The sequence below is a fragment of the Perissodus microlepis genome, chromosome 13 (genome assembly GCF_051167445.1).
Source record: "Perissodus microlepis isolate ML-2025 ecotype Zambia chromosome 13, ASM5116744v1, whole genome shotgun sequence".
Taxonomy (NCBI): Eukaryota; Metazoa; Chordata; class Actinopteri; order Cichliformes; family Cichlidae; genus Perissodus; species Perissodus microlepis.
Window position 1 is genome coordinate 28,128,613 of NC_140473.1, and position 27,986 is coordinate 28,156,598.

Genomic DNA, 27,986 nt, shown 5'->3' on the forward strand with positions numbered 1-27,986 from the left:
AGAGAAAATATTACGCGTTTCGTGTTGAGCTGAGAAGGGACGCAGTTTGTCTTGGATGGAAAAAGACACAAAGGTGGATTTATTCTGTCGTTACGCTGCACAGCTGCCTCTTCTTCTCTCATTCGCTCCCCCTCTCTCTCCTGTTGCTACTTTAATCATGAAACTGATCAATGATCAGCTGATCGGCTTTTCTCTCTTGTTTGTTTATCGCCCACTTTGCGCCAGAAAGAGGAAACCAGCGGATGTCGCGCTAAACAGCAGCAGCACGTTTAAGCTTGATCAGCTGTTGTTAGAATGTATTTAATATTACTTTCTAGTATCAGCTGATGTTTGCTGGAGCCACAGCTGTAAAGCTGCTGGTCATGATGTCGGTTTGGATATGTGGTGAGAGGGAAACATGAAGATGAAACCAGGAGATGTCCTTACTGAATCATCAGAGCTGAACAGGTGATGGAGAAACAGGTTTACCTTTTAGGTGACATGAATGAGTTGAAGGGAAGTTATGAACTGTTTCTGAGAGACGAATAACACCAATATCCTTTTCTAAGTAGCTGACAGCTGGTAACTGTGCAGGGGTGGATCTAGCAAAGTTTTGCCAGGGGGTCCAGGTAGGGCATTAACAGGGAAAGGGGGGCACAAAGAAATACTTCCTTATTCTCATTTAAAATGTCTGGCTGTTATTAAATAATTATCTGAAGCTTACAACCAAAGTTTTATCTGACATAAAATGTATAGAAATCATACATATACCAACAAGACTGTACATCACTGTCACAACAGCGTTTGTTTTCATTCAAAGGCTTTATGGCTTTAATACCTGGTGGGCCGGTCTCTAGTCAAAATGCCCGGGTTGTTTTTTTGTCCCAGTCCAGCCCTGGGCACGACACGCAGTGAATTAATCTGAGAAGGTGCATCAAAAAATAAATGGCCGCGCCAGCGGTGCACATCGCAAATCAGCTCGCATAGACACATTAGTTGTGCCTCTTCTTAATGACGGTATCTTAGCTAACAACCCCAAATACCAGATTCAACTTGTAATTGCCAAAAAACAACTTAGCCTACTGGTGAGAGGGACGTTGTCAGCTTTCCACATTCCGACACTTCAAAAGCTTCAGGAGCTTTCCGCTCAGCACAGCATCAGTACCATGGAGATACACGGATACATCCATAGACTCGAGACACAATGCGTTTTTGGGACTTTCAGGTGTATGGACCAATGTTTTATTTTCTGATCAAACCAGAAATTTTTAATGAGCAGCTAGATTTGTCTCGCATTAACTGGCTGAGTTAATGCCAGTTAATGCAACATCGTAGCAGCTGGAATCCATAGATGTGCGTGTTCATGTAGCTGCATTTTCACCTGCTGGACATCACTACCTGACAAGTTTAACTGTCTTCAGAACATTGCAGAGGCCTTATTGACAGTATTTGGCTCTACATGTCTGTGTGAGCAGGTTTTCTCTCACGAGTGTCCTCAGGTAGCCTCTGAATGCTGGACACTCGAAGACCTGTGTCTCTGAGTGAGAGACCAGAGATCACATTAACATGTGTGTCTCTGTATTAACAAACATGCCATATTGGCTTAGTTTATTTTTCTTGTCATTGTTGTGAGGAGACCATAAATAGCATTTGTATTTTCTGTTGTACAGTTCATTTGCTGTTATGGATAAAAAGTGTCTTTTTTTTGTTTCAAAATAGCTGATAACTATTTGCTGATAGCTGCCAATATCTGCAAACAAATATAATTCTATAAAGTGGTTCTATATATTGCGTAACTGTTCATATAGAGCGTTATTAAATTTATTGCTAATGCAATCATATGGCACACTGACTTCTGAGGAAATTTTAAATGGCACTCGCCATCAGAAAGGTTGCCTACCCCTGATATAGACAATATAGTGAAATATTCAATACCACAATATAAGAACAGCAACGTATTTTATGGATCCATGAGGCTCTTTGATAGGAAGCTTGATCTCATTACATCACATATCCTGAGCTCGTTGATTGCAACATACGCACTCGTATTACCATAAAGAGCTATAGACTGTGAGCACCGGACCATGCTGTGTGTGTGTGTTTTCAGCTACTGTACATGTGTGGTCCAAAGACATGTGACTGTGTGGTTCCTATCTTTGTGAAACTTCTCACTGGGAGCAGTGAGGCGAGACTGAGGAGGCGCAGTTTGTGACCCATGCTTCATTATCCGTCTTGTAACGGGCTACAGTGCGTGGTGAGCTGTGACGGACACTTGGCACAGCCAATCCTTGCTGTCAGCCAGACAGAGCAGACAGGTCGTCGACAGCAGCAAAGGAGGCCCAGGGTGAGCGACTAGCCCACAGAAATCGAGAATGCTACTTAAAAGATTTATGAAGCTACATATTCAAGTTTGAAACAGTGGCAAGTTTGCACATCAGAGAAGGGAATTTATACTTGAAGGGAAGCTTTTAATTTAATTTATTTTTTTCCAGAAAAAAAGTGTTGTCATTGCTTAAAGACGATGATGAAGACATCAGTGTTGATCAGTCTGTGGGATCTACAATTATCAAATGACACATTTTATTATTATTATAATTAGTAAACTAATTTGTTCCAATAGTTAATGTTAAAAAAATTTAACACTAAAAATGTTTTCCCATACTGAAGCAGACGGCAAGCCCATGCAAGACCCCAATGTTGCGATATGGGAACCTGTTGCTTTACTTGAGTTGCTGCGTCTTGCTTTCTGGTTTCAAGAAATGAATTGAGATGTGCTGTAAGGATGCATGGATGCTTGAGTGTGCACGTGTGAGAGAGACAGAGGAGCAGAGAGGAGGAAGGTGATTGCAACTGAGTGGAGAGCGGACATCTGCTCTCATCTCACTGGAGAGGCACTCGTGGGCTTCTCAAGAGGACCCGATCCCCATGGGCCAATCAAAAACCAAGCGCAAACCTCCTTCCTGAGTCAATCGTCCAATCAGGCAGAAAGACACCAGCTCCTTATCAGTCAGTTAACCAATCACTCTTTTTTTATTTTCAGGTTAAAAAAGTATGCTCTTTTAGGTAAATTTATCAATGGAGGGCAAATACAGCACTTGTATTTAGGCACGGCCAGTGCTAGACTAGAATGCTGATAGACTGCAGTGTGGTTACAGCATGGATTGAACCAGCTAGAATATAACGTATATTTGCTTGAATACAGGTACAAACTTAAATTAAGTACAACAGGGCACATTAAGTTTTTCTGTTATGCTACTTTATTCTATTTTGCCACTTGCCTTTACGCCAATATGTATGTATATATAATCATGGCAGCACAGGAACAGCTCTGAGCACAAGATTCATAGAGGCTGGGGTCTATCACACCAGGCAAGACCCCAGGTGCAGGGTGTGTAAAGATGAGACAATCCAGCACATAACAGCAGGGTACAAGATGCTAGCACGCAGGGCATACATGGAACACCATAACCAACTGGCCGGCATAGTATACAGACGAGTGGCTCCAGCAGATCCCAGAAACAACATTGGAGATCTCTGTCCAGAAGAGCGCAGTCCTAGGAAAAGCTAAGATATTGCGCAGGACTCTCAAGCTCGAGCTTGAAGGATAGACCGAGAGGGGAATATGTATATATATGTGTGTGTATTTTCTTATTTTGTTTTTCTTTGTAATACATCATTAACTGTTAGGATATAGTACGGTATATGACTGGGAAAAGTCCCATCACACATAATGATTATGCTTACTTTTTAGGTACTTTAAATATGTTTTGATTATACAACTTGTGTGCTATTAATCTACTTAACTAGGATTATAAATTTTACTTACTTTTCCACTTTGTACAACAGTTATCCAACACAATATTACTCATATAAAGTCTTGTTCAGCACCACTTTGTGTAATGAATCGCACACAGGGCTGCAGTCTGAATATCATGCCCAAACTTTCTGGAAACACCCCTGTGGTCTGGTTAGGATAACACAGTTATTTAGGTCAATTTAAATCCATCCTGTGCTAAACTGTAATAAACATTATGCTCATCTTAGTGAATGAAAACAAGCAGGACTGAGATTGTAAACACTTCTTAAAGGAACTTTTTAAATGTCTGGAGAAGACCAGACCCAAATCCAAGGTGCCTTAGTATCACTTTGAATGGCTAGCCTACTGCTGTAGGGAGGTTGGGTCTCACATGAAAAGAGGACAGACATTACCACAACCAAAAAAGGTGCAGCACTGGAAGATAACTGACAGTGACTCAATAACAAAAATCTATTAAAACCAGTAAGATTTTTTCATTCTGCATCAAAAGGGTTACACTGATCTCAAAATTAAAAAATAAATGGCACAATAAGAAGCTTTGATCAAAACAGAAACTGGCATAATGTGAGAAAATTGGTTATTTCTGATGCTGAAATGGTGCAGCGTAGAAAAGGGAGTTACAACAATGGGTATGATATTAGTTACCGTCAGGCTCTCAGTAAGATGAATGGAAGTGCATTAGTGCTGTGTTTATTAATGGTTTGGAACAAAGGAGCTGAAAAGTTGCTATGCAGCATAATTTTTTTCATTCTTCTTCCCAGCACAGAGATTTCGTGTTCACGTCTTCCCTGTTTAATAGCCATGTCATAAAGGACCAGTAAGTAAATTTGTTATCAAATGAAGTTTTAAAATTAAAGAGCAGAGGTAACAAAAAGAAGCTACTGCTGAAAAGATGTAAACAGCAAAGATGTCGCTGTGAGACATCCATGTTTTTTAAAAGGAATGACAGTGTGTGTGTGTTTTGCTTAAAAACAATAAGAGACTACAGTGGCTTGCAAAAGTATTCGTCCCCTTGAACTTTTCCACATTTTGTCACATTACAGCCACAAACATGAATCAATTTTATTGGAATTCCACGTGAAAGACCAACACAAAGTGGTGTACACGTGAGAAGTGGAACGAAAATCATACATGATTCCAAACATTTTTTACAAATAAATAACTGCAAAGTGGGGTGTGCGTAATTATTCAGCCCCCTGAGTCAATACTTTGTAGAACCACCTTTTGCTGCAATTACAGCTGCCAGTCTTTTAGGGTATGTCTCTACCAGCTTTGCACATCTAGAGACTGAAATCCTTGCCCTTTCTTCTTTGCTTGCTTAGCATAGGGGGTCTAGCCTTAGGACCCTTACTGGATACAGACGCCCCAGGCGGGAATCGAACTTGCGATCCTCTGCTCCAAAGGCGTGTAGTCTAATCTATCTAATCAATCTATCTATCTATATCTATCTATATCTAGATAGATAGATATAGATATATGTGGAGAGAGAGAGATAATGTATAAACTAGAACACCAACATTAACCCCATGAACATCAAAAGTTGATGTTCCTCAGTAAGTTGGAAAAATTAACCGACCTCAGTCTCTTGCATCCGCGTCTTAACTCTCTCCTGCTTCTAACACTCACCTCTGCTTTCCAGCCACAATGTTTTGTCTTCCTGCAGTACTTTGTTGCTTATCTCTGTTTATCCACCGTTCAGGCAGCCTATCTGTGCCTCTATCTCCTTGTTGCTTCCCCATCCCTTTCCCCCCCTCTTCTTTCATCAAACACCACTCCTCACCTCATTTCTACCCCAACGAATATAGATCTTCACTTCTGCTGCTATTCCTTTCTGTACCTCTCTTTCTTCCATTTTCTTCTTTCAAGAGGAAAACATAGTTTGAGCTCTATGGATGTGAGTAGTGCTGTCTTATCACAGCACAAATCTATCATCTTCTCTCTCACCGGTTTCTTCATCGCTTTGTCTCTCAACACCCAGTCTGAGAGTCCTTACCTCTGTCTGACTTGTGGAATAGTGCGCAGCTTTCTCTCTCTCTCTCTCACACACACACTCACACAGTCACACACACACACACACACACACACGCACACTCTCAGGGTTTCTCTGAGGAGTACAGCTTCGTTCCAGTGGCTTTGACTGTGGTACTTTACCTTTAGATGCTGCTGTGCGCTTCCTCTGTCCTCAGTCTCTAAGGAGCTATTTCCTGCCTTTTCATGTAGCTCTTTAGCATCTCACCAGTCTCACTGTCATTGAATGTCAATCCAGTGGAACAGATCCTGTGACTTAGTGCTGAGAATAAAACCAGTGACCTCCCAGTTATCGGTCAGTTCTGCCACTGAACAGGCATAAATGCATAAACCGTGTGAGTAGACAGTTTTCAGCTTAAAATTTCTACAGCCTCTAGGATTTTATCTTTTCAGATGTTTGCATTAGATTTTTTTTAGACTATAATAAGAAAAAAAGGACTTTAGCCTCGTCTGAAAGGTAATGGACTTTGATATAATTATCGCATTGCCTTTAATTTAGACAGATAAAACTTATTTTACTGCATTAAAAAAACACCCTCCCTCATAACTGAGTCAAATCTGAACATGCTGATTTATACATGAAAAAACACTAAATTCAGTTTGATTTACAATTTCACATAGTTCACTTCAGATTTTTTTTGATTTTAAGCAGGAGGTAAGTTATCACAGGGCCAATTAGCTACTTGTGAAGCACAATGCATTGTTCTTCCTCTAATAAGAAACATGATCAGGCTAAAAAACAATACAAGTGATTCTGTTAAGGCGAAAATAACAACAAAATGCAAAGATTTAAAGAAACTATAAAGCTGAGCAAGAAAGAGTGAACAAAACCCACTGATTTGAGTCAAACATTAAAAACACGCAGGTTGGAAATCTATTTAATCACAGATTTAGTCTGCATCCATTGTTTTGGGAAGCGGCGCGAATCAATAATTTTGTGATTGTAACAGCCCTGAGGGACGAAAGAGGAAAGGAATCTGCTCAGATAATGAGCTACTACTCGAAGCTGCAGGGCAGCAAATTATAACAATACACACATCACACACACTTCTGCACACACACACACACACACACACACACACACACACACACACACACACACACACAGACTGCTAAATGGAATAGAGTGAGTTATGAGCATGCCTGATTTATATGTATTCACCTCATGTCACATTTCATGTCATCAGCAGCCTTAATTTTGCCTGGAAATAAAATTGAGAAAGTAAAGGCACTTTACACAGTGATAAACCTGAACATTGTAATGTATACTGCTGCTCCTAATAACTATGCCTTAAACTTAAAAAATATCTCCAAAAGTTTCTATGAAATAACACAGAAAGAAGTTCTTGCCATCATGTTAAAGAATCAATAAGATGTGTGCACTAGGTTTATGCTTGTTTTTGCTTAATAGAAATGAGGAGAAATCTAAAAGCAAAAAGCATAAAATATTTCTTTTAACAATAAAAATGTTAAAACTGCTGCTCTTGGTTAGTGGCTTTCTTCTTTTGACTTGAGGCTCTTCTGTAGTGTTTATCTGTTGTTTCTGTGGCCCTTATATAGACAAAAACTGCAACAAAAAAACACACTACCAACATGTAAGACCACGTGAGAGTTCACGAGTCTCAGGTGTACGCTCGCTGCTCCACAGATGCACGATCAGCTCTTGTTGCATTGGTCTGATGGGGCAGACGCTCTAATGCCTCTATCCTGTATACTTAAGCTCTATGGCAATCTGCAATAGTGCTGTGCTGGCTTGTTTATTGGCAAAACCGTTGGCTTCCCTCACTCTGCTCTCGAATTCCTCCCTCCCTTTTACCACCTCTCTCTCTCTTGCTTTCATGCGTGCTGTCTTTCTACCTCGCTCTCTCCATCTCTCTCAGAATATTTGTTTATCCCAACGTTATTGACTTCTCCCTCTCTGCCAACTTTCCCTCTTGGAGGCCGATAGCTCGGCCAAAGACGCTGCTGGTTTTTCATTTCCACAGCTGGCACACTGTGCTGAAAGGGGCCCGACAGGATCAGCACTATGCCTAGATGTCTAAATTAGTCAGCCTGACAAACAATTGCACTCACACACCTCTGTGTTGGCGAGCTTCAGCTAGTTATCGATCAGAGATTGATTGACCGGCTCCTTGTTAAAAAGATCTCAAGATGAGGCCTGCATGCTGGCCAGTAAACTTGCTGACTCCTCTGTCACTCACAAACACAATGATGGTTTACACACACGTATATACACACTCCTAGTTGATGAGTTGTATATATTGGCAATCTGAGGCCATTGTTAATGAGATGAGGGAGTGTTGAGTAGTGCTGGTCTCGGCAGCTTTACACTGAGGTTTCACCGACACTGAGAGAAAGATGAGGGGGGCAGACAAATAAAAAGGGAGTGAGACAGATCGTGTGGAAAAAAGATGGATGAGATGATACAGTAAAACAAAAAGAAGTAAACAGACACCGGGAAAATGTTTTGGTCATATATCATGTATATACTTTGCTTTCTATAACTTCCAACTGGTCAGTACTTCTTTTTAAAGCTCCACTTTGTGAAACATACACTCAAGTTAACGTATTGTAGCATTTCAAATGGGCAGAGACGTCAACCAGAGCACGCGAATACTTTTAGGTTGGAATTGTAAATGTAGACTAAGTCAACCAGGACACCACGGTTTGTGTCCGACTTTTTTTGATTTTTTTTCAGGTAAAGGTCTTGGTTTAGGCTGAAACATGCCCCTTCAAAACATTAATTCTGAGTGCTGAAATACAACAAAAGGTCCAGAAATCATCGAAAGGATTCACTTTAAAATCGAAGCAACTACCACTGAGACCAAAGTATTGATAAAACGGTACATATGCATCTTTACATTTTTTGGTTTAGGTTACCAATTTCTACCTGGTTGCTGTTTTTATTTTAACTTGTTAACTCGGGTCTGTGACAGTGCTTACACACAATCTTCGAATTTGAATTCCTATTGAAAAAACAAAAGTTGTATCCAAGATGGCCGACTTCTAAATGGCCACCATGGTCACCACCCATCTTGAGGAGTTTGCCCCCTCACATATACTAATGTGCCACAAACAGGACTTTAATATCACCAACCGTTCCCATGTTATTACGGTGTATCCATATAAATGGCCCACCCTGTACAGTCATGAGAAGAAGAAAATGTACTGTACACTATGCAGTCTTGTGAAAAATGAGGTACACCCCACGATACAGTAGATTTTATCAATCATTAGGGGGGGAATTTTGGCCCACTCTTCCTTACAGTGCTGCTTTTGTTTATTGGGGCTTACTGGCATTCGTTCATGCACAGCTTTCTTAAGGTCTGACAATAATACTTCATTCAAGAGTCTATTGTAGATTTGCTGCTGTGCTTGGGATCATTGTCACCCTGCCTGATCTAATTTTGGACAAGCTTCAGCTGTTGGGCCTCACATGTGACTGTAGTTCATGATCAGCTCAGTCACGGCAAGGTGCCCTGTGGCTGAAAAACAAGCCCAAATCACCACCCCTCCACGACTATGCAGACAACTGATGTGAAGTGTCTATGTCTGATTGTTGACAAATGTGATGCTGAGCATTATGGCTTTGGTGTTGTCTGTCCAAAGGACATTGTTCCAGAAGTCTTGTGGTTCATTCAGATGCAACTTTGCAAGGTTATGCTGTACTGCCATGTTCGTTTTAGAGAGAAGATGCCTTGTCTTGGCAACTGTCATAAACTTTTTTTTGTTTTACATGGTGACATGGTCTATACAGGGTCACGGCAGCCTCACCCCCTGTGATTCTGATAAGGACAAGCTGAATAGAATGGATGGAGAATGGATGGATGCTGAGTGTGGCCTTTAGAGTCAGAAAGCTAGCTATTTGGGGGGGGGAGTTGTTTTTTTGCAATTTTTCAGGGCATTGCACAGTCTGGCTTTGAGACTCATGAGAAGATTGTGGTAACACACCTGTATGGTCCAGAGTAGCAAACTGCCAAAACATTCGATTTTTTAGAGGTGCTAACACTTGCTGGTGATCAGTTAATCAAGTTTGATGAGCAGCCCTTCTGCTTTTTAACCTGTTAATTCCTATGTAACTAGTAACGGTGGAGTCAGTTGTGTTTTTACTAGCATTTTCCTTTTTACATGACTGTATGCCTATTCTCTTGGTAGCATAATAGTAGCGTTCATCTCACTTCTGAAGCTTGAATACATGCAGAGTTGTATGATGTCATCGGAAAAATACCATGGTATAATAACTATATAAATATATTACTGCCTCTTTTGATGTATTATTTTACAAAACTTACATCTTTGGTGTTTCCAAACCACCAGCACTAGAAGCCAATTTTATTCAGTTGACCTGTGTTAATTCCCTTGGAGGAACCATAAAGTTGTGAATAAAATTATATTTGACAGTAAATTAAGCCCAGAATGATTAAACATCTCTTCACATTACTACATCATGAAGATGTAATGATCTCATTAAGAAAAGGTTTGCCTGTGTGGATGTTAGCCCCCTAACAATCATTTAGAGAAACCTCTCCTTGACCTCAGGGTTGACAACCTTAGCCAGACTATCCTGGCTGGGGTCACTTCCCCGTCAGAATCTAATTGGGCACGGGGCAGGAAGTGGCAGTCACCTGGCCCGTCAGCTGTGGAGCATAATTGGTGGATAGGACGGATGCCAGCCAGCCAACCAGAGAGGTCAGAAATAATGATTGTGTGCTGCGTCACTGGTGCAGGTGGGAATTGATGAACGTTAATCTGATATTTGATTAGTTTGTGAAAGGGAGGGTGCGATGATCAGACACACACACCCCACACACACTACTTTTGCCACATACATATACACAAGAATAGTTAAATACACAAGCATCAGTCACACACACACACTGGCGCTCCTCTTGGGGCCGGGTAGACAGATGGGAGGTTGATGCTAATGGGACACACGGCTAAATGGACTAAATGGACTGGATAAACACAGTTCCCAAGGAAACCAAAGGACTGTGTGTGTGAGAGAGAAAGAGGCAAGAAGCAACACAAAGAGAGAAGACCAATGCATTTACAGAGTCTGTTTGCAATGTGTGTGATTGGGGACTCCTAGAATAACAAGCCAGTGGGCTCATTGTGGATTACATGTGTGTAAGTGAGAAAGACTGCGGTCAAAGGGACGCACGGTTGTTTAAATCTTATAAATCAGGCTGTCAAGGCCATAATAAGAACCACCTACAGGTTTCTCTCCTGGCAGACACATTTATATACACACACCTACACACAGGCCTCATCTCGAGGAAAAGTTATGCGTATGTAAAAATAAATTCTCCTTTATAGAAACCATATGTACATCCATTCAGTCAGGAAAGATTTTAAAAAATTAAAGCAAGCTAAACCTTAAACAATAATAATCCAATTAAGTGGTTAGTGAGGAATTTAGTTATATAACTCAGCCCTACATACGAGATCATGACTGACCTGAAATCCTTAAATATACACACGTACACATAATTTTAAAAATGAATAGAAACAATAACCTGTTGTAATAATAACACCAATAAATCATATGTTAGCACAAAAAATTAACAAAAAAAATACAAAATCAATTAACAAAGTGAAATTTATGAACAATACAACAATAAATGATGACTTAATGAACAATAGTCTATCAACTCGTGCATTTGTATAATAATTTTGAGTAGTTCTTATTCAAGTCTACCTTTCTATATCGGTTTACAAGTAAAGAAGAAACTTACATGTTCACATACTCAAGTGGAAAATGGTGCAGTTCTGCAAGATTCCAGTAACACTGTTGCCCTCTGCATGGTTCTCCAGTGCTGGAAATAGTTTTAAAAATTGATTCACTTTGATATTTGTGTTTTATTCTTTCTATTCTAAGTTGTCAACTGCTAATTGTAAAAAAAAAAAAAAAAAAAAGAGTCTAATAATATAAATGCAGGCAGACTGACTACAACATGTCATCTGAGTCAGTCTGCATCGATAAGCCCGACTTGTGTGAAATATGTTTCTTTGGGACTCCACTCAGCTGGCTGTGTCCTGGACTTATATCTTATATAAAAACAAGGTTTCCAGGTGCCCGTGTCACTTCGCAGTTAAATCGCTTTGCTACAGCAACCACGTCACTATTTCTGGAGAAATTTCTGTTTCAAATCAATGAGCTGGCTGGACATTGAACGCAAGTAATCACAGACCTGCCTAGCCATTGTATATGGTCATACCTTTGGTCTTGCTAGGCTCTCCAAACACAATTTTCCCAACTGTGACTCTAGCATTAGGCGATAAAAACTACTTGGTTTGGTTTTATAAAAAAACCCACACAACACTGACCCTTCATACTAATAAACTATGTTTGATTAACATCAAAGGACACCTTGTGCGTATCTGTGAGGCCCAAGTGGCTTATCTAAAATTATGATATTTGATGTTCTCAGATAGAGAGCAGGCTGGCAACACCTGTTGATCACTTACTGATATTGGCTATAAATACTGGTCTGAAACACTTCTGTGGGAGCTCTATAAGCACCATATGTGGCTCATATACATGGTTGTGTTTCAGTTTGCAAAAGTTCTGAGCGTAACTTGAGAGTTATATGCTCCAGGTACATCAGATTAACACCAGCTGCTGGATTTTTGTCAGTCCTGTAACAAAATGAGATGGCGAGATGTGCTAAAGACACCAACACATGCAGCCTAGTTATACTCGCTGGTCTTTCATTCTCTTAAAATATGTGCACACATGTGTGCTGGCCTGTGGAGAATGGGGATGGATGATGGCTGTCTGAGGAGGCCAATGATGAGGGCTAATGTGATAGGATGTAATGAATGACCTCTGAAAACAGCCCACTTTTCTTTCGCTCCAGCCCTGTCTCCTGCTTACTCGCTCTGTCTTTATGTCTCCCTCTCTCTGTCTGTCAGCCGGGGGTGATTTAGTGGACCAGGTCACCACACTGTTTAACACTGCAGTCGCTATGTTTGAGGAATAGAGGGGTGGACAGCGGGGTGGAGAATAAGAGACATGTCATCAGCTTATATTTCCCCTTGTTTTGACACATTTTCGATCCACCTTTTTATGTTTAGTTTGGCCAAAGTAACACAAAATGTTACGATTTTGACCAGACTTGCTATTTTTCATGTTTTGTATACATCAGTGTCATATTTTGACTCTGAGAATATATTTGGATATTTTGAAGTTTATCATGATCGTTACAAGGTTGGATAAAAGTGCTGAAACTTCACGTGTCAAATCTCATAAATGGATTTTAAAACACTGATTCTACTTTGCCTATTCTCCCCTTCAGGTTCATCTACTTGATCACATCTGAACTGCCTGTTGGTGTTATCTAAGATGGAGCATTATGCATACGATTATAGCTGTTCATATCACTTACGTAAACTGATTTCCACTTTGGAAGAAATACAGTCAAAATTTCGTATAATTGTAATCTAGTATTATTGGACATATAGGGAAGGAGGCATTTCAGTTTTTGCAGATCCAGTATCAATCCTTTTTTTGGTAGCAGTGAAAGAGAGCTACCCACCTGCAGTGAAGTTAAGGGTCTCTTGTAAAATGTTCTGGCTTTCAAACTGTTCATGTGTACATATCGCCCATTTTTGTCACATACCCAGCGATTTTTTTTCCTATTTCTATTTTTGTCTCATGTTATTTCCCTCTTTGTGTCTCTGTGTGTGGCCTTTTCTTTTCTCTTTCTCCTTCCAGTCAAAGCCTTAGCAGAAATTGACAGACAGTTAGCCATGAATGGGACTTACTGGTCATAATACAAGAGTGTGTCCGCCTTGTTCACAGTAACAGCTACAAGCCATGCGATCTATAAGCCGTTTCTGTCTCTCTTTGTCTCTCTGGCCCTCTCTAATTAGCTCCCGAAATCAATGGGGGTTAATTCTACCACTATGCCAGGATGTGTGTCAAAGATATTCTGCTGCAATCAGATTGTGTGGCTCTAGCTGTAACATACCGCCTCCATCTGTTGTAAAGCTGTTTTGAGGATGGTTTTCGCTATTGGGACCAGAGTGAGGTTTGAGATGCAGCTTTACATTTTTAGTTGTCTGTTTTTTTTTTATCCTCAACAAAGTCTGCTGTCATTCTAACCTTATAAATTGTGCTTTTAAGTCTTTCAGCACAACCCTCACCCCCCACCCACCCACCCAAAAAAAGACAATCACTTAATTGTTATGCTGAGAACCTTAAATGACCGGTCAGTAAGTGAGCAGAGGCATATCACATACAGACTTCCGATTGTCATGTTTTGTACTTTTGGGAATGTATTTAGTGATTTATTGTTGAATTTTGTAAAACAAAGGGAAACAAAGGCTTAATGTCAAACATTTGTTCCTAAAGACAAAGTCAAAAGATGAAAAAACATAAACAAAAAAAACATGCGGGTTAGAGGACCCATTCCTGAAGGACTCTATAGGAGTGTTTTGCCCGTTGCCTCTCGAATGCTAGCATGGGTTTGTGTCATCAGTTGCAAATATTGTAAGCCCCTTACAAGACTGCAGACATATTTTTGTTGGTATCCATTCAACTACAATCCAAAGCCTTGTCGTGCAGCCAGCTCTGAAAAAGAAGTGTTTTGTCCAGTCCTCGAGATGGTGTGTTGGAAGTCGGTGTAGAGTGGCGGATTCTATCAGACGAGGATATCTGTGCCCTTGTTTACTCTACTCAGATCCCACTCACCACATTCAGCCAGGAGACAAATGCTGTCTGGAAACTTGGCAAACATGGCGGAAATGAGATTTGTTATCGCCTCTTGATTGTGGCCCCACTAGCATACAAATTCAAGAGGCATGGAAGTGTGTGGGGCGAGTGTGTGTGTGTGTGAGATTCCCAGTGTAAGTCAGTCTTTCTTTACTCACACCTGTTTCTTTGCAGACACCCCACAGACAAATTTGGCTTTTTTTTTTTTTTTTTGCCAAGTGTTTTTATGATGTAAATCCACGAGTGCACCCATGTGTGCGTCCTTTGTTAAGCAACCGCATTGTATCAAACAATCAGTCCAGCGGCATCTCTGTGGACACGACGTTTGTACAGATTCATTCTTCTTTCAATAGCTAATATTATACTTTATGCTGAGAAGCAAAGCTGAAAATCCTATCTGTCTTCAGTCACAGTGCTGAACTCCAAAGCCACATAATGAAGGACTAATTGAATACTTATCACTATCAATCATGGCTTTATGAATATCTGTGTGTGTGTGCGTCTGCGTGTGGTGTTTGTCCATGTGTCTGTTATGGTGTTCCAACAAAGCTTTGCTGAGAAAGTAAGATATTATTTGTATCTTCTTGTATTTCTTGTCTCTTTGTGTCCTTTTCTGAAAGCATCCATGTGTCTTGACATACTTGAAAGCCTATGTATTAAAAATGAAACAGCATTTCTGGATTGCACTTTTTGTGCAGAATGAGTTGATGCCCCAAGTTCATGTATCTAGGGATCCCATTCCCATTAATGAGAGTCCACCTTTTTCACACAGGCCTTGAGCTGTAAGCTCCATATCAACAGCAAAAAGGCAGCAGCTTCAGTCCTCAGCCAGTTAGCACAACTAAAGGAACAATTCACCCCAAGTTCATTTTTCCCCCCATTTGGCCTGTAGTACTTTTTTATGAATCTTGGTTATTTTGATCTAAATACACTCTACACTAGACGTAGGGCTGTGCGATATGACCAAAATCTCATATCCCGATATAAGACATCTATCGTCCCGATAACGATATAAATCACAAAATTTAACATTTTCTGTAAATTCTGTGAATCTCGGGCAGCTCGACTTGTGTGAAGTGTTTCCAGCTGGGCGTCGAGTACTTGGAGTCCAGTGTTTTAACTGATGCATGAAGCTATACATTTATAGACATAAGTTGTAACGGCCGCCGTTTTCTTTGTGAGTATTTATTACACGGCGTGCTGCGGGGAAAAGCCTGTTCTAACGTTTGAGTCTAAGGTTTATTTTTTAGCACCTGGCAGCTCTTTTTTGCTTCTCATCCATAAACAATCTGCATACCCTTTCACGTAATTCAGTTTATTTTGAAAAGTCTCAACAGGATCTTGAGCTTTATTATGAAAGGCTTATGTGGAAAATAAACAAGCGGACACGTGATGGTTTTACCGTCGTTGTTGCTAACGACAACGCATAAAAACAGTCGCCTATCCGTCCGTAGTGTGGTTATATTAAATATAAGAGAAAGAGAGAACTTAAAGAAATTAATATAGCCACTATAGTGACCATCAGAATGATGAAAAAATATTGCAGTTTATTTTGCGACACCACAAAACAAACGATAGTGTAAAATGAAACGATAGTATGTATCTGTATGTTTTTATATCGTCATCCGATATATATCGTTATATCGAACAGCCCTAACTAGACGTAGATTTACACAAAGCAACATCCAGTCTACAGCTGTGCACCTTATTTTGAATGTACCTATAGTGTTCTAAACAAAAAGATAATATATTTAAGTTATATTATATTTATATTATATCTAAGTTATATTTTGTTACTAAAGCAAACTGTGCTGTGAGCAGTTTCCCAGAGTAATATTATTTGTTTTACGTAAAAGACAAAAAACCCTTGATGATGGTGACAATCTTACAGGATGCAAACATTTGCGGCACCCCCCTTCAGCAGTAATGCTGTAATGTTAGCACTTCTTTCAGTGGCAAATGTAAACAGGAGACAAAGTTTTTATGTAAAACTTTGAGTATATTGGTCATGTCTCTAGAGACAGGTATTGCTTTTGAGTTTTTCAAATATATTCCTGGGAGCTTTACACACCACACGTTGAGTGGCATGTACTTCCATGAACAGAAGGCAAACATTTCCACAGATGAAATCTCCAAAGCTGAGCAACTCGCAGCATCACAACACTGCTGTGTTATGACATATTTGTGTCCAGAGCCTAACCCAGACACAACTGAGGTATGTGCAGAAGTCAGGAGCAAACAGACTTGATGCCTGAAAACTACTTGCTGGTCTAGACAGATATATTGATACAAATTAAGGCTTATCTTCCTATCATGCTTCTGTAAGACAGACGCCTGAAAAACATGGCTTGAATGCATTAAAGGTAGATGGAGTGTTAAGATGGTGTCTGAGATCAAAGCTGAAGACAAATCTCTGTGTTTCCAACTTGCACCCATTGTTACGAGTTGAAAAACAACTACTTGGTCTTTGAGTGAAGGATTTGTTTAGGTTCAAAGCTGTCATTTGACTCATATTTCAGCTGTATTTTACAAGCTTTAATAAGGATACCAAATGAAAATTAAATAAGACTGCAGATGTAGGCGAAGAAAAAAAAAAAACTTCCTCAGCGACAGTGAAAGGAGGCCAGGGCTGACTCTGGTTTGTAATTGCACACATACTGCTGTATTATATATTTTGACATTTTTTGAGTAATGACCCCAACATTGCTCACAGCAAAGAGGGGAAATACCTCCAACATTCACAAAAATTTGACCACACAGCAAATCTGCAATTAATCTGTAATGTCTTTGATATGCTGCTTAATGATAGTGGTGTCTCTCAAAGCAGAGCCAATGAGAACCCAATGAGAACTGATAAGGCATCGAATCGAGAAGTGATAGCGATAATGGAATTGAAATAGCTAAATTCGTATCAATTCCCCATCCCTAATCGGGGCTTGCTGGTTGTGCAGCATAAAAGGCTGAAAACTGAAGGAGACAGAGCTTTTGCAGGCTCTGGAAGTCTCTCCCTCTCAGATCTGTGGACTGTGGACTCTATGCAGGCTTTCAAAAAAACATCATAAAACGCAACTTTTTAGCCTAGCGTGTGGTTAACTTTTGTTTTTATGTTCTGGCATTTTGTTGTGAAGCTCTGAATGTTGCTATACATGTAAAATTTCATTTACTTTAATTACTTAGTGTTGAATACAGCAAAGGACAAAATTTCTTTTGGGGAAATACTGTTTCATCCCTCCAGAAGGTTTCCAGGTGTTTGGAGTAGACTTCTCCACAATCTTAAGTCAATCTTACTATATATGCATTTTCAGGATTGGATATGGTTCTCAGAGATGCGTTTCCTTTTTATCTTATCTTACCCAGAAACATTCAGAATAATTTATCCATCACTTTACCAGTGCCATTGTTACTACAACTCTTTATCATAAAACTATGTGCATATACAGACAAAAAAAATTCACACTGCTTTTCATCGTTGAAGTTTTTATTAATACTCATGTCTTTGAACTCTTCGGGGGAAACCTACTCAGGCACGATGATGGCATGTATTCTTTACAAGGAAACCTTTAAAAGGGCTGTCTTACTGAAAAAGGACTTTTAATTTACCTAAAACTGAACTTTATCACGCTTCTTCGAAACAGATAATTATGTTCACATGCATAATGACACAAATAGGCCAAGACCCAGATCAAAGCCAGAGCAGTGATTTTAAACACCATGAAAGCATATCACTCTCTTAATCTTTGCTTATAATCAAAGGGGGCGAAATCAGTTTCAGATGACTGCTATTCCTGTAGCCAAGGGACTGATAACCAACTTTTGTTCCTATTGTAATTTTCCTCAAAAAGATTCCAAACCTGAAATTGTAATTTGTCACATCTAACGGATGAATAGGCTTGTCCTGCTCTACTGACACAGAAGAGAAGACTTTATTTTACGAAATCACATATTGCTTGACCAGATTTTACATTAAAACTTAACTGAACCATAAAATGTACTGTCACAGTCACCCTTTTCATCTGCTCCTTCGCACATTTGCATTTCCCTTTGAGGCACACAGTAGACACTCTTTCAAGCAGAACTATATTACACTCTTTATGGGACATTGGGTGATTCTGTAACATCAGTTTCAACAAGGCCTGCGGGAATATTTGATTTGAACATTTTACACCAATTTCTTTTAAAAAAAATCCTTTTTTTAGCAGCAGCCATTATAAGAACTACAAGTTGTTTTTTTTCCCTACAATTTAAAGTGCTGCTTATTCTGGGACACTTATCATTAGTTATAACACTACTTTTGAAGCATACCTTGCAACAGAGTGAAATTCGTTGCACTGGGAGCAGTCTGTAAGAGTTATTAAGCCTTGTCCAGAAGAGGTGGTTTCTCTTGTATCTCTGATTAACACATTAATCACAACTAAACTTGCAGCCTTCGGTGGAATTGATTAAACCATCTAGTTAGGTTACAGATAGACTGTGGGGACATGTTGCATTCCATCTACAGGGGAAATGTGAGGCAGGGGCAGTAACATTAAATGAGAAATGGGTTGTTTGGTAACTTCATATTAGTACATTCAGTTGTGTCACCCTACGTTGTTCTTTCCTTTTACTTGCTATGCTATTGTCCTCTGCTTTATCAGTAAGGCTTCATTTTATAACAGATTTGCACATTCAAATCAGGAATCAAAACTTTATATTACTGAACAGCATTTCACAATCCACAGTCAAACTGGATGACAGGTTTAGGAGTTTCAGCTCCTTATGTGCGACGCCCTTTTTAAAGGGACCAAAAGTAATTGGACAACTGACTCAAAGGCTTCTTCATGGGCAGATGTGGTCAATTTCCTCAGGGTTGATTTGAGGTGTCGTGCTTGTATTTGGAAGTTTTTTGGTGTTGTTGAATATCCCAATTCTTTGATCTTTGGGCTGATGGAAGGTTCCGCATCATCCGGGCAAGGACAGAGAGACTCAAGAGGAGCTTCTATCCCCAAGCCATCCGGGCCCTAAACACACACACACCCGCCCTCTCACATCATCTATAATTGACTGAGACAGGACTCTCTTCCAGACACTCTAAACCAAGGCACAATGTACATTCCAAATTCCTTTAATTTCAAATATGTTTATATTGTCTATTCTGTAAAATAGTCAGATGTCTATTCATATTAATGTACAGAATTCACCTGCTTGCTGCTACTACTGCACATTCACCCAATGTATATACTATTTATATATATATATATATATATATATATATAATGTTCTTCCTCTACCCCCCCCCCCCAATTTTTGCACATGTCGAGGAGCGTGTCAGGCTACATTTCACTGTGTGTTATACTTGTATAACTACTATGCATGTGACAAATAAAGAACCTTGAACCTTGAAGGAAGAACAACACTCGGTGTATAAAAATGCTCAATCAACAATCTCTTTATTCCATACAATTCTCATTATTCCCTACAACACTTCGACCATAAACGTCCAGACGGGAGGGTGTCCGCCAGATCTCGAAGTGTCTGACAGTTTCTCACGTTCTTATAGCGTCAGCCCCCCTCCAAAGTCAGAAAACCTAAACATCCACATTCTTTCTCTCTCAGTGAGCCTAAGCTATGACCTTGGCTTCCTGTGCAGTATGTTCTGTTCTTTTCTAATCAGACAAATAAGGCCATGATTCTCCGAAAACAGTATTTCTTATAAATCAGCAGTATAATGCATCATAAAACAATGTAATTCATTCACAAAAAATCAGCAGTCTAATGCAATACAAATCAGTCTAATAAATCTAATAGTTGTCAGGAGTTAAATGCAACCTAAAACTACATAATGATTTTACAATCTTTAATTAGGGGTACAACGTGGCATAAGTTAATACAATAATCTCACAGTGTGAACAGACAAGATGCGGTCAAAGGAGCTCTCCATGCAGGTGAAACAAGCCATCCTTAAGCCATCCAGAAAAAACCTCATCCAAGAAATTGCTACAATATTAGGAGTGGCAAAATCTACAGTTTGGTACATCCTGAGAAAGAAAGAAAACACTGATGAACTCAGCAATGCAAAAAGACCTGGATATCAATGAAAGGCAACAGTGGTGGATAATCGCTCCATCATTTCTATGGTGAAGAGAAATCCCTTCATAACAGCCAGCAGAATCCAGACAATACAGAAAGAAAAAAGGCAAGAAGTAGTTGAAATCTCTTTATTCAATCAGGAAAGTATTTACATGACATAACCTACAGCAAGCACTGGTAATTAAAGTGAGTGAGAGCACAGACATGAGTCTTGATAAAAGTGCAAATCTTAAGTAAACACAAGAGTCTTCCTAACTTGGCTAAGAGACTGGTCAGAGGAGCAGAGACAGGCAGCAAGGAGTTGGGCAAATCTGCGAAACAGGTGAGGGCAGTTAGACGGGGCAGAGTAACCAGGGAGAATGTGTCAGGTAGCGTGTACACGAAGTAATAATGAGATCCTTGGAATCCAGGCTAGTCGGGCAGAGGAGGAGGCAGTAGGAGAGACCTTGGTCCGAGAGGTGCACATGAGATGAAATCTGAGGCGGGCTGGGCAAGCGGGGGAAATAACGGACAGGAAACAATCACTAAAAAACGTCTAGCTGGACTGGCTGGTTTATCACACTGAGTGAGCCGATAATCTGCCAAAGACTGGATAGCCGCATTGGTCATTTTGAACGGCGGTTGTTTGCGTCCGATGATTTGCAGGTGTTATTACAGTTTTCATTCATATAAGTCACCTTCCTGTGATTCCCTATATTTGTTTTGCTTCCTGTCCACCCCATTTTTTCCCACCTGTCTCATTTCTCATGTGCTTATATTCCTGGTAGTCAGTTCCTATTATGTTTGTATTCCCACCTTCCCCTCTTTCCTTGTTAAAGTGTCAGGTTGTCTGCCTTTGTATGTCACTGGTCTCTCTTGGAGTTTGTGGATTTTCATTAGCTTTGCGTGTACACTGACAAACGCATGCTGCTTTTGTTTTTGTAGTACCACCAATTAGGGGCTGATGGTTACTGAGTGCTTGGTGGTGTATTACACCCCCCACTCCCCAACAAAGACCTACAATCATGCAAACACCCACATACATGGATGGGTTTACTAACCTTTCTATAGCTGTGCCCTCACAGAGCTGGTGTGAAGTTTAATTGCTGCCACAGTAGAAGAGGGACACTTGTGGTGCTATGAAACCCATCATTAGACAGGAGTAGATCTGAAATCAACAAACATCACATTACACAGATATTTCCAGCCTAACAGGACTGGCAGTTTGAGCTTGCAGGTGCTACTATGGTTGAGCAGTGTTCTGTGAAACATAATTCAGCATGTGATTGGCTTCATTGTCGCAGCGCTCTCATTTTTTCTCTTGGCTGTTTATGCGTCTGTCTGTCCAACTGAGATGGCTGGATGAATAAATGTGTGGATTTTGTCCCGCCCCTCATGGCTAACTAAACACAAACATATTTGATATGGAGTAAAAAATGTGAAGAAACGCCAGTATTACCTGAAAAATATCAGCTTTGTGTCTTTCTCTGATTTAGTTTGGGATTTCAGGTACCCAGCTAAAGCCCTTGCAGGAAAATTGGATAATATTTCTAACTGTAACTTAAACACATACTCGCATAGGCTTTCTTTGCTCTCCGCCCTCTTTTGTCATCTCGGTGGTGTGTGGCGTGGCACTGCTTGTTTACAGCACAGCAGAGTTAATTAGCTGTTTTATGGCTGATTTACAGTCCGACGGGCAGACAGAGGAGATGGCCGCTGTCTTGTCCTTGTTGCCTGCTCAAGGACTTGTCAAAGAGGGCATTAAACTCGCAACACATGCACAAGCACTCACACACAGACATAGACAGACAGACAAGTGGTCTTTTTCTGACCAAAATGTATATTTGTATTTTTTCTTTGTATTTATGTGTATATATAAAGATGTTTGGAGGTACCACGTACATGCAGTACACACTTGCATCTTCAATACACTTGAAAACTTACCCCAGACATGAATATTAAACCCACTTTTTATGTCTAAACACAATTCCACTGTCTAGACTCATTTATCAGGTTGCAGCGCTCACACACGCAGATGTGACCCGGCTCACCTTGACCAGTTTGTCTAATCTCACTAACAGAGGAGCAACAGCTTTAGGGAATAAAGAGCTGAGAGAACACCTCGCATGACACAAACTCGCACATGGGTGCACGCAAACGGTGTATAAACAGCTCAGCTACCGTACTGCGGTAAAAGCTATCAGGAAGGAGACTTTGTTTAATGGTCTGATGTCTTCTTCACACCATAATCCTTGTCTAAACTAAACCAAACAGCCTTAATTTTGGAAACTTAAAGAAATGTTAAGGGATCCAGTTAAGGATGAATTAATTAGGAATTTTCAGGCCCAAATTTTCCAATACCAGCACAGCTAAGAATAAGAAGTGGTAGAAACTCTGATGTTACAAAAAGTAATAATGTCAATGGAAAGAGAATTTATTAAGATGCGTTCAGCATACAGCATATGATTTTGTTTTTCAAGCTTTAAACAAAGATGGATAAATTAAATAGCAGCAAAGTTTTGGATGGTTAGTGAACCATCAACCAAAGCTAGGATTGCTAGGCTAATATATAAAACAGAAGCAATCCAGAGCTTATTCACCACACTGACATCCTAATTGGCCAGACGGTGGTTCTTCTTATCAGATATATTAGTTTTGGTGTACTGGGAGTCTGGAAGCTGAATAAGCTACACGCTAAGGTTTGGGAAAAAAAAGTTTGCATAAAGGTCTGTGAAGACTTTCAGTCAGAAGCCACTTGGATGAGAAGTGAAACATCTTTGCAAACCTAAAGAAGAAATTGTCTTTTTTCAAGCTCTCAAGATTTGCATAATGGTAAACTGCACATGAATACTGTTAATACAACAAATGACTGCTGTAAATGTTTGGGTGATACTGTAAATGTTTGGGCAATCGTGGCTCAAGAGTTGGCAGTTTGTGTTGTAATCGGAAGGTTGCCGGTTCGAGCCCCGGCTCGGACAGTCTCGGTCGTTGTGTCCTTGGGCAAGACACTTCACCTACCGCCTATTGGTGATGGCCAGAGGGGCCGATGGCGCGATATGGCAGCCTCGCTTCTGTCAGTCTGCCCCAGGGCAGCTGTGGCTACAACTGTAGCTTGCCTCCACCAGTGTATGAATGTGAGAGTGAATGAATAGTGGAATTGTAAAGCGCTATATAAATGCAATCCATTATTATTATTAAATTCTGAAAACAAAAAGGAAATCAACACTAAAGCGTGACGGACGAAATCCAGAAATATGGCTGACATTTCATTACTTACCAACAGCGTAGCACCGTCGCCCACTTAGGTTCAGTTACTCCAGACAGTACAGACTAGAGGCACATTTGCATGTATAGTAGTGACCTTCACATTCAAAATTGTGCCAATGAGTCTGAGTGTTACTTATGAATAGTTTTTCAAGGGGGTTAATATGCAATCTGAAAGGCCTGGGATGGTTTGGTGCTGATCACAGGTCTGTCACACTACATTTTTAAAATAAATCCTTTTTTAAAAAACTTAATCAGGGTGATTAACAAATGCCTCTGTGTCTAACAAATGCACCTCTGGACCCTATTTTCAGTAGTTTTGGGCCTATTTTTTCCCCCTGCCACCTATCCTGCCTTTACAGCAGTATAACAAATCCTGACGCACTCATAAAGGTTTAAAAACGCTTAAAGGGGATCTCTTACCTCATCCACAGCTTCCAGTACACAGACACCCTTCCTCTCACACACACCTACTCAGCTAGTCTTTTACAAATCTAAACTGACATCTGCAGGAGGCTAACAGCGATGCTAGCAAGCACTCGCTGTCATGTGAGCAGCATTCCCACAGTGGTGACAGCTAACAAGGAAAGACATCACATTAGCCGGCATGGCAGTGTGCTAGCAGAGCGCTTGCCGCCGCCGGAGCACCTGACTGTGCTGATGTAGCTACAGGTGTACTATTCAGTCATGCTTAAAGAGTCTGACACCGGCAATCGAGCAGCCGGCGGCGCGCTAGCACAAGACCTGACAGCCAGTTAATGTCAGTGTGCAGCCTTTTCTCATCAACAGGAGAGGACACAGCAGCACGAGAGCTGCTTCAGTTTAGAGAAGTGTAGCAGAGTGTAGAAGCCATTGATATTTAGGAGGGGTTTACACTTTTTTCTCTTTCCTTTGCTTTTCTCCTTTTCCTGTCCTGTCCTTGCCTTTTCTTGTTAATTTGTTTTTATTTTTCTCTTTCTTAATCTAGTGCTGTGCTTTTGGTTTCTTTTATTGGTTTTGCTCCTTTCATTTCATTTTTTCTTCATCACCATCCATCTATTTTCTTTTGCTTGTCCAATTCAAGGTCACAAGGCGGGCGGGGGCTGGAGATATGCCTCGTTATCTGTTTCTTTTTCTTTCAATTTCAAATATTCTCTAACATCCTTGCAGTGCTTCTGTTCCTAATGTCTTTCTTTTCTTTTTCTTTTGGGCTTGTTTCTGATATTTGTGTACTTGGATGACTTAAAGCAGAGAATGTTAGGAAGTATAAGGAAAAGTCTGTTTTAAACCACTTCACCACATCCTGATGTGGTAAAGTGGTTTTTGTTGTTTTTTTTACTTCGACCTACTGTGAGTGTTTTTGCATGCTAAGTCAAAGTCCTCCAATGTTCAGGTTATTCACATTAGAGACCAAAAACTTGATCGACTCCCTCTGTCTTCCCAACATTGCTTAACATGTCACAGCCTGCATCAGGCAGAATTTCTGCCAAAACGACCAGAAACATACTGATTATTGCCTGGCATGTAATTGGCTAGAAATGAGTTTTTCTGTGTGTAAAACAGGTGGCTAACCCCAAGCTAAATGTAGAAACAAAACCCCATTAACATGTCCGTATTGATTTGGAAAGAGCTGGGAAACCGAGCTAATGATGGAGAGGGGAGATGAAGATGCAGTGAGCATGTTGTTATTTTTCAGGTGTAGATGCACTCCTTAGCTTTATTGATGATGGTGCGTGTCTCTGTTTTACTTTGTGTGGGAGGATTCTTCTCTTTCTTTTTCATTCTTCATTTAAATGCTGTGCTGTATCTTTGTTTGTGTTTTCGGTCAGCGTTTGGACCTCATGCTGATGAAGGCCTCGCTGTCTGCCTTTGTTCATCTGACATTTCCTCATTAATGAAGTTTGCCTGCCCTCCTCCTCCTCCCCTCTGACTCCCACCATTCCCCCACCAGCTGCTTTTCCCCACTCATCGTTGCCTTCCTCCTGTGTGTCTAGCAAGCATCTACTTTGATCTCTGCCCCCTCCATTCCTCCTAAACCTATATTTTCATAATCCTCCTTTCTTTTTCTTTTTTTTATCATTTTTCTTCATCTACCTGCTTCTTTCTTACTGCTTCGTTACTTCTGGCCTTCTTTCCAGTGATATCCTTTTTGTCAGTATTACTCCTTAGCCCTGTTACTTCTCTTTCTTACCACCTTAACATGTTTGCTTTTGTCAAACAACCCTGATCGGTTTTGGGGAGTTTTTTTTGGCAATTGTGAATTGTGAATCTCATTTAGTTTGCACTGTTAGGATGCCCTTGAGCAAAGCACTTAACCTTCAGCTGTTCCCTGTAGAGTTTCTCAAGGATAAATCCAGTAAAAGAATAACAACCTGTGTTTGAGTTCTGACACAGTAATCTGTCAGAAATAAATCCATGAAAATAAATAAATTAAAACTCTTTTCTTTTTTTCCCATCTCACTCTACAGCAGCTGATGAGAGAGCGACAGCAGATGGCCAGTCGTCCCTTCGCCTCGGTCACTGTAGCACTGGAGGTTGGTGATGACCAAGAGGAGCTGCTACAGGTCAGAACAAAGGCACAAACACAGAAATATACAAAACCAAAGAAGACTTGAACACGTGGGTGAATTCTTAGCATTGCAATGGATAAAAGACACGTCTAACACTTGTTGTGTTTGCAAATCAGCAGACTTCATACTGTTATGACTTTGTTAGCCCTATGACCTTCTGTCATGGCTGCTGTTGTGGAAATGATATGTGTGGATGCAAAACATGATCTAGACACTGTGTCTGTGTGTTGAATTGCAATTTGGTTTTTTCCTTTGAACTACTTGGAATATCAGGCTCAAGTTGTGAAAAGCTGTGATAAGAATTATCTCACATCATCAGCATCAGCAGGTTATCAAAGTAAACTGTTCACATGAGTCCATGTAGTTAGTGATCAAGTTCCTTTAACAAAAGTGTAAAACAGATATTAGTGATGGAGTCCAAAGATCTCCCATGTAGTTAAGCATGTAATCCCTGCTGGTGGCCCAATAACTGAGAACACTTGTACCAAAGCCATAACTATTGGGATAGTGCACCGAGAGCTACCAGCAAGTCTGGTGAGAGGGAGAGGCTTAAAAAGACAGTGTGACATGATTAAGGTTTTTATTTGGAATACACAGAGCCTTCCTAAAGCACAGTGCATGGCCAAGTCAATAATGGACCTTTGACAGTTCAGACAGAATGACAGTGTGGTTATACCTACTAATGGCTACCTCAAGTAGCCATTAGAAAACAAAGAGCTACAGAAGGTACATGCCAGCCATAGCACCAGTGTGTGGTGGATCTGAACAGAGTTCAAATTATGCACAAACAACCTCCTAATCCCTCTCTTGTGCCAGGAAGCACCTGTACATACTCTGGTGTTGCACTTTTAACCTCATAACTTTGTCATAAAAATGTAGAACGCCAGGTTTGTTCTGCAAAATTTGTGTAGTCACGCTGACTTAACCCACTAGGTTTGAAGACTTACCATTTGTTGTGTTGGATGTTTTTTTTTTAAATCAAACTCTTTTTGGTTCACAGGACACATGCAGGCCTGTGCATGAGCCGAGAACTTAAGAGAGCTGAAACGCTGAGCTCAAGTGAAAAACACCCTTTACCCCACTCTCTTTTATAATTTGCCAGACAAGATAAGATTTTTTCTTGTTGAAATATCTTTCTCATTCAGTTAGATATTTTTAGAATAAGTACATCATTTTGTTTATATTTAGTGAGTCTGACATACAGATCACAAAGGAAAGACACAAAACCTCCTCATGCACTCACTTGTAGTATTTTTTTTTTTGCAAGTAAACAAGAAAATAAATTTTCGGTCCTGTTCAGTGAGGCTGCTGTAACTACAAAATAAACAGCAGTGCATTTTATAGAAAATTTGGAGCAATTAATGACTTTGGTTAATCTTCCAAAATGCCCAATGTGACAGGATCTCCACTCATGTGTATGGCACCACTGTCACTTCTGGTCCAGGAGGGTGGAATGTTTCCATGTTGTTTATCAAGATTAATTCATAGACTTTCTAACTGTGTCACATTAGTGTGTCAAACAGGTGTGTCTTCACAAAAAAGGGGCGGAGGTCCAGTTCAGGGACTGGTTAAGATGGGAAGGCACCTG

At 40.3% G+C, this 27,986-nt stretch overlaps 1 protein-coding gene across 3 annotated transcripts in view; it reads left to right on the forward strand.

Moving 5' to 3' along the window:
- atrnl1a (attractin-like 1a) overlaps positions 1-27,986 on the forward strand; it is a 308,853-nt gene that overhangs the window by 226,813 nt on the left and 54,054 nt on the right. For all 3 annotated transcript variants that reach the window (XM_084948292.1, XM_084948294.1, XM_084948293.1), the window contains one exon: positions 26,297-26,392. In XM_084948292.1, the coding sequence (XP_084804418.1) occupies positions 26,297-26,392 (96 nt within the window). The remainder of the gene's footprint in view (positions 1-26,296; positions 26,393-27,986) is intronic.